The sequence below is a fragment of the Pteropus alecto genome, unplaced genomic scaffold (assembly GCF_000325575.1).
Source record: "Pteropus alecto unplaced genomic scaffold, ASM32557v1 scaffold42, whole genome shotgun sequence".
NCBI lineage: Eukaryota > Metazoa > Chordata > Mammalia > Chiroptera > Pteropodidae > Pteropus > Pteropus alecto.
In genome coordinates this window covers 10811645-10819677 of record NW_006434825.1, presented here as the reverse complement: position 1 = coordinate 10819677, position 8033 = coordinate 10811645, and the positions used below count along the sequence as shown (strand labels likewise).

At 49.7% G+C, this 8033-nt stretch overlaps 1 protein-coding gene across 1 annotated transcript in view; it reads right to left on the bottom strand.

Moving 5' to 3' along the window:
* The window catches only part of BEAN1 (brain expressed associated with NEDD4 1), a 7437-nt gene extending 2770 nt beyond the window's left edge, over nt 1–4667 (bottom strand). Inside the window, exons 1-2 of the mRNA XM_006909856.1 lie at nt 4658–4667; nt 949–1161 (exon numbers count right to left, since the gene is read on the bottom strand). Coding sequence (XP_006909918.1) covers nt 949–1161; nt 4658–4667 — 223 coding nt within the window. The remainder of the gene's footprint in view (nt 1–948; nt 1162–4657) is intronic.
* Between the last annotated feature and the right edge of the window lie 3366 nt (nt 4668–8033).

Sequence of the window (8033 nt, the reverse complement as noted above, 5' to 3'; positions counted from 1 at the left end):
TCTTAATACAACAATGAGTAGAAAAATCTGGATACAAAACTCTGTCTGCAGGTATAATCTCAGGGTTATCTATGGACATCAAGAAAGCTGTCAGAAGGAAGTATTCTAAACGGTGGCTCTGTCTGGATGACGGGACCATGAACCTTATTTCTTCTTTAGATTTTCTGTATTTTAAAGGTTTTGTACTGTGAACACATTATTTTTCTACTAGAAAAAAAGGAACCAAATAACATATACTGTGAAAAGGAGCTGAAATGAGATTTGTTTCCATTTAGGGCACCAGTTGAAGGGTGGGAATTTTTGGAAGAACTTAGAGAAGAAGCTTGGGAAATAGGTAAGCAGGAAACAACAGGGTGAAGGCAACCAGGGCCACTGGGCTCCGAGGCAAGGGTCCCGTCCCTGTTAGCGTTGCCAGGGGAGGGTCCCATTGGCCACGTAGGAGGTGATGTCTAGACTCAGGAAAGCTAAGGCCGTTTCCTGGGCCTGAATGGGGTGGCCCTAGTGGGAGGCCTGAGGGCCAGCAGGACCACCCACACTCTTGCCCACCTCTCTCCTTGGACTGTTTTTCCTGGGTCTCCCAGAGGCTGAGCACCTTAGGAAAACTGAGGCTGCTCTGAGGTGATCACCTAGCTTAGACCCCAAGCCTGAGGTCAGTCTCCGACATCCCGCTGGGTGGAGCTCCTGAGGACCAGCTGGAAAGAAACCCTGTGACTCCCGTCTGAACTCCCCAAATTCCTTTCTTACCCTTTCCTTCCCTGACTTCCATGTCAGTGCAGACCGAAATGGTCCAGGCCTCCGGAAGTCCCCCTGTCCCCTTCATGAAAGGCTAAATCTCCCATTCCCTCCTTTACCCAAATTAAGAAATATCTCAGTCCATTATTTAAAACAAATCCAAGGTCCAGTCACAACTGGACAGGAGGGCAGGGCCCTAGGGCAGGCAGCACTCACCTTGGCTGTTCTCATCCTCTTCTTCATAGCGGCGGCGGTTCCGACGCTGCCGGAACTGGGCCTTGCAGATGCTGCCTCCAATGATGGTCATGCAGGAGAGGATGACGAGCACCCCGATGACCGTGCTCACTACCAGTATAGGAGATATCGCATCATCGCCATCCTCCAAGTTCTCTGGGAACATGGAGTCAGTGCTGGTACGGTTATTTCGAGCTACCGGGAACAGAGAGAGAGAGGACACTGAGCTGGGGCACAGACCCCGCCACATCCCTTCCTCCTCCATCCCTGCCGCCACGTGGGTTATTCACCCCTAACTCAATGGAGGATAGTCTGAGGTCAGGTCCCGGGACTCTCTCCTGGCTGTAGAGGGGAACAGCGCCTCACCCCACTGCCCGCACTAGCCTCTGGTAGTGGGAGCTGACCTCCCCTCCTTTCCTGTGAAGCCTCGGGCCTGGGAGCTCAACTCATGGATAAGAAAAGAGAAACTCAGAGAGGGCAATGGACCTGCTCAAGGTCACACAGCAAATCAGTGAACCCAAGACTTCGTGTTAGACAAGGACTCTACTCCACCAAGCCATGAGGTTAAAAGGGCAATGTGACTTTACCAAGGTCTTGAGAAGTGGTGAAGGATCCACAGGAAGATGGAGTATCAGGACCAACTTTACTGGCCTCTAACAATGGCCTCCTGTCTCAGGGGTGAAACCTACCCAGGGGACTCCAGGGAAATCAGGCAGACCTAGGCTGTGCACACCAGCTGACCCAGACTTGTGGTGGCGGGGGGATCGGATCAGATCAGGGAAGGCTTCCACAAGGAGGTGAAGCTGGGAGGCATTGTGAACAGAGGAAGATCGGGACAAAGGTCCAGAGGTGGGAGGGAACTTCTAGGAAGGGGTGTGGAGTGGCGGAAGCATGGGAAGATGTGAGACCCTTTTCTAGGACTAACAGCGAGGTACCTTAGAGCCCTATGAAGGGAAGCTTCTGCGCTCCCACAGGATAAAATGACGGGGCTCTGGGGACTAGGGTCCCAAGGAAGGTTAGATAGCTGGGAGCAGCCACAGGGATCTGCTGTCTTGCACAGGGATTGCCAGGCCCTCGGTAGTGAGTGCCTTGGAATGCCACTTAATTCCCTTCAGTTCAGCGGGCAGGGGTGTGGTTTCCCCCTTTTACAGATGTGTAGACTGAGGCTCACTGGTAAGTGACCAGTCCCTGGTTACCCAGTTTCTCTGTAGCTGAGCCAAGCTAGAACTCAGGCCAAAGCTTCCAAGTCCAGTGTTCACCCATCAGTGTCCCTGCCCTGGGCATGAGCCCTTCTTGAGGCTGCTAGACCAATCTCTGGACAGCCAAAGGGAGCCAGCTTCAGACACTCAGTGAGCCACAGGGTTGGGAGCAAGTATTCCCAGGCCTTGTTCTGTAGAGGTCCCCCTGTCTGTCCTCCCAGAGCCCATGTCCAAGTTCCTGTTTTGCGTTTATTGCATATGATCGTGCATGGTTTCCAGGGTTTGTATGTGATCAGTCTGTATGTTCTCAAACTCAGCACACCAAAGTGCACAAGGCCTGTACTGATTGAGTGGCTTCAAATTTGAAACCAGGTGCAGAAATGGCAGGAGTGTTCTGAGCTGCTTCATGGAAATGAGGCCTCTGTCTTGGGTGGTAATCAAGCAGAATTTGGATGGCCACCTGCCTAGATAGATGGAGAGCTTTTTTTTTTTTTTTTCCCCAGGGGAGGGGCTGGACGTCTACAAATCAGAGGCTACACTCAGCTGTGACCAGCTCTCCTTTTGGAAGGCTCTGGACAGCCAAAGGGAGCCAGCTTCAGACACTCAGTGAGCCACAGGGTTGGGAGCAAGTATTCCCAGGCCTTGTTCTGTAGAGGTCTCCCTGTCTGTCCTCCCAGAGCCCATGTCCAAGTTCCTGTTTTGCGTTTATTGCATATGATCGTGCATGGTTTCCAGGGTTTGTATGTGATCAGTCTGTATGTTCTCAAACTCAGCACACCAAAGTGCACAAGGCCTGTACTGACTGAATGGCTTCAAATTTGAAACCAGGTGCAGAAATGGCAGGAATGTTCTGAGCTGCTTCATGGAAATGAGGCCTCTGTCTTGGGTGGTAATCAAGCAGAATTTGGATGGCCACCTGCCTAGATAGATGGAGAGCTTTTTTTTTTTGCCCCAGGTGAGGGCCTGGACATCTACAAATCAGAGGCTGGACACACTCAGCTGTGACCAGCTCTCCTTTTGGAAGGGTTGGCCTAGAGGCTCTGCTCTTTGGGCCAGTATGTCCTCCTACCTTGAGGGCCAAGCTTTCACTTGCTGAAGGTCATCGTAAGTGGCTACCCTGCAGAGGCACACACTGGGGAGAGGGAGCTCCCCTAGGCTTCAGCTGGGCACGTGCTTCCTGACTTTCTGAGGTAGGAATGCTGGGGTAAATGGATTTTTGAGGTTCTTTGAGAGCCAAACATAGACCATTGTTTTTAGAGCCCCTGCTCTGTGTAGGCTCTGTGCTAAGAGCTCACTTCCTCCTTGAAGCCATGTTTCTACAATTCTCCCATTTTATAGGTGAGGACACTGATAGGTTCAAAGATATTCGGTGACTCACCCACAATCATAAAGCTAGTATATGGCTAAGCCAAGCACTCTCTGGGCCGAGATCTCTCCACTAAATCATGAGGAACTGGAAAAGAAGTTCTCCAATGTTTAACAATAACAGCGTAAAAAGGGGGAAGACAGAATAGAGTCCTAGAGGAATAACTGGAGTAACATAATTCTCAGTGGAATTAACTTAGTATAAATATGAAGTAGATTGTGATATATTTGTATGTATATCATAGGCCCTAGAGCAACCACTAAGGAAATAACTCAAACAAGTATAGTGAAAAATCATTAAAGGAATTGAATATTACAGTAGAAAATAATCATTTAAAGCAAAAAAAAAAAAAATAGAAATAGAGGAACAAAAAAGACAAGAGACATATAGAAGACGAAAAGTAAAATGGCAAATGTAAATCTTAATATATCAATAACATTAAATGTGAATTAATTGGCCAATCCAGTATCAAAAGGCAGAGATTGCCAGAATGGATAAAAAATGAGATTCAACTATATACTGTCAACAGGAGCCTCACTTGGGAACCAAAGACTCAAACAGATTGAAAGTAAAAGCATGGAAAAAGATATACCATGCAAATAGCAACCGTAAGAAAGCTGGAATGGCTATACTAATACTAGAAAAAATAGAGTTTAGAACAAAAGATGTCAGAAGAGATAAGAGAGACATTTTATAATGATAAAAGGGTCAATCCATCAGGAAGTTATAACAATTATAAACATAGATTACACCTAAGAACAGACTCCCAAATATACATGAAGTGTAGGCTGACAAATTGAAGAGAAAAAGAGAAAATACAATAATTCTTGGAGACTTTAATACTCCATTTTCAATAAAGTATAGAATTTGGTTTCTTCCCTGCTTCTTGACAGGTTGTAACTGCTTGAGTTTTTGATGAAGCGCCAGCTTCTCATTTTTATTCCCTTGGCTGTCAGCTACTGTAAGCTACAGTTTTCCATTTTCCTTCAAGACCCATAGATGAAAGGTGGCAAAGTGAGGCTGTCCTCCATCTCTTTATCCCAGGCAAAAGAGATCAGCTTAAACTGTCCAGTCTGGCCTCAACTTAGGAGATACCTAGATGTTGGCTGGCAAACGTATGGGATACCTGCCACCATTTCCTAAGTCTATGCCAGTGGCAGACGTTATGAATTGACAGGGGTCCTCTTTCCCGTTCAGCCCAGGAGAGAGCCTCAGTCAGTATTCTTTTCAACATAGCACTCCACACAGTGATTATACCTGGTCATGAAATGGAGCTTTTGGCCACCACTTGTGGTGCGACCACAGTCCTCCATGCTACCATTCCTGAGCCAGGGCTTTGGCTTGGACAAGAGCTGAGCCAGTGGTCACTCTGCTACTGTATTCTCTCTAATAAGTCACAGGGAAGCTGGCTGTTCAACCAATGTCATCATTTCCTCTCTACCATGTGGCCTCTTGTCTTGGAAGCCAAGGACAGGAGTTAGGAGTGTCAGGGACATCAGCCCTCCTGGGAGAGGGGAGGAGAGTATGGGATCCACACTACTGTCAGGATTCTGGACTGTCCTTCTGAGTGTGTCCCGGCTGCAACAGTGGCTTGGGACACACTGGCCACTCCACGATCCAAGGCACAAGTGCTACCAGAGAGCTGGCCATGAAAACTTAGGGTTGGACATGTGTGTGCTTGCCTGCCCTGCTCAGCATGTAGAACATGCTGCTGAGGTGCCAGCCCCCTGGAGTTACCATGAAGACACCCCTCCCTTCACCTGTCTCAGCAGCAGATGAGAGCCTTGCCCTCCTGGCAGTGCCAGGCTCACTGCCAGCCAGGTGCAGAGATGGCATCACCCATGCCTACAGGTAGAGCCAGCCGGTTGGGAGATTAATCTCCCAGTCACCATGACCAGCAGACATAGGTGCTGCTTTAAGTTATGAGAGAAACTTTCAATTTCCAAACGCAGGCTCCTTTTTATCAGCAAGACAAATATGACTGCAGAGAAATAACATGACGGCAGCCCCCCTTCCTACCCCTCTGCCTCCCTCTCCCCCTGTACCAGCTGCAGCAAAGACAGGGGATGAATGAACCAAGCTTTGCCTCTAGCCTGGACTTTCTTCCCTTTTCTACAAAGATGCCCATGATCAAGGGGGAATTGTACTTCAAAATCCCAGCTCTTCCCTGAGAAGCCAGCGTGAGTAGCTATCATCTCCTGAATACTTGCTGTGTGTCCCGCACAGTGCTTGGTACTTCTCACACACTATATTATCTTATTTAATCCTCATGATGGCCTATATCGGGATCCCCAATTAACAGGTTGGGAAACTGAGCTTCAGAGAGGTTAGGTAACTTGCCCAAGGTCACACAGCGCACAGAGAGGGACCGGATTAGTGGGCAGTTGAAGCACTATGCTCTTAGCCAAGATGCTATTCTGTGACTTCTAGACACTGTGTGATGGATCTTGCTAGAGTAAAATGTTTTTTGGATGTTGCTAAAGTAAATGTTTCTATCCCTTAAATGACGCTTTCCCTCTTCTAGGCCACTTTATATGTAGTCAAAACTGGCCATGACCTACAGCTCACTCAGGCTGAAGGGATATCAACAGTGGCATATTGCTGAGAAGACACCAGGATCCCAGAGAAGGGAGCCCATGTGTCTCAGGAAGAGATGGGCGATGGACAATAGCAGGCAGGTAGGGAGGAGACGCAAACCATCCAGGGATGGGGAGGGGCAGAGACCCTGTTTCGTGTGTCTTCTATCGCTGCACCTGTTCTAGAGATGATGTTGGGATTGTGGGGGAGGGGCCCTGGGGATGTCTCTGAAGAGGAGCAACGATAATACTAAGGGAGCTCTCACTTGCTGACGGAACATTTACCATGCGCCAGTCAGGCTAGAAACCCTTTACATGCACGACCATCTCGTTTAATCCTCACAGCAGTATGAGAAGTAGATATTGGCTTTCCCCCATTTTACAGATGGGGAAGCCGAGGCATAGAGTTAAAGTGGCGGAGCCAGAACTTAGATCTAGCTTGTTCTTCGCAATTTCCAAGCCTGTACTCTTAACTCCTCTGGTTCCATGTGGACTGAGAGCCCTCGCAGGGGCCTGTGTCCTCTCTATCTTGTGTCCCCATTTCCCCAAGGGCAGCAAAGAAAGGAAGCTTAGTTGCTACTTGAGTAGTACAAAGGGAAGTCAGGGGTCAGCTGCTGTGTGCCTAAGTACATCCTTGGGAGGACAAATGGATTGCTCTCAGTCCTTCTCACTCATCCACTGGCCCTTCCTTGGCTCACCTCCCGCCCAGCCACCTAACTACCCAGCCCAACCACGAGATCCACAGATGTTTAAAAGCACTGGCAGACTGTCAGGATGAAGTAGATACTCTCATCAAGGAGAATAAATCAGGTCTTAACTGAGGAGTCTGGGTCTGGGGCGGGTACCAGATTCATGATAAATCAGCCTGGTGAATTCCACCATAGAAGGACCTTAGGGCCCCTGATGTGGGCTCAGTGCTTTTGAGAAATCAGGAGATAGGTGGAGGCTGAAGGGAAAACTGGCAAGGGCCAGACCATGAGGGTTTTTGAAGGTCAAATTAAGAGACTGTCCTTTATCCCAAGGGTAAAGGGGAGCCATGGAGGTCAGAGTGTTTTAGGAGAGCCCTCTGGCCGCAGAATGGGGGACAGGTGGGAGGCAGACCAGGGAGGAGGCTGCTGAGAGGGTGTACATGAACCCGGAGCTGGGGTGGAGGAGGCTGAATCCCGCATACTGTGTGGAGCCGAGCATGGAGAGGGCTCAAGTGAACGCACTTGCTGGGCAGAATGCCGCTGCCGAGAGTCTCGCTGCCACTCCAATCTGCAATTGTCGAAGCAGCCCTCAGAGACGGCCCTGGGGCTATCCCCAGCTCTGTAGCTGGGGTTCCAAAACTTCTGGGGCTGGGGCAGTGTCTGGGTCCACAGACCACTGCTGTGCCAGGCAGAAGCCTTGCACCCCTGGGTTTCCGGTCCATGGGACTAGGAACCACATTTGAGGGAGAAGGCTCTGCTGCATGACCCGCGCCCAGATGTGGGGCTGCGTCTTGGGCTTGCTGCTTCTCTGTGCAAATGCCATTGTCACCCCCATTTACAGATGAAGACACTGAATCTTAGTGAGCTGATGTTTGCCCACCTAGTTTTGTGGCAGATCTGGGACTTGAACACAGGCCTACCTGATAATTCGTTAAATAATGTCACAGAGCAGGGAAGGAGAGCAGGACAGGGTCGGGGGAGCTGGGAGAACTGGGTTCTGTTTCTGATTCTAGCGCTCACTCACTGCGTGACCTTGGGCACCTCCCCTGCTCTGTCTGGACCTGCTCACTATCTGAAGACATGCTTGTTCTTGAACCATTCTCCCCCCAGGGTGGGTGAACAGGTCCGAGTGGGTTGGGCAGGGTATGGGAACCAGGCGAGCATGGTGGGTGTGAGAGGAGGCACTGAAATCCAGGCCTGTGTCAGGGGAATGGGGTGAGGGCCGCCTTTAGTGTAG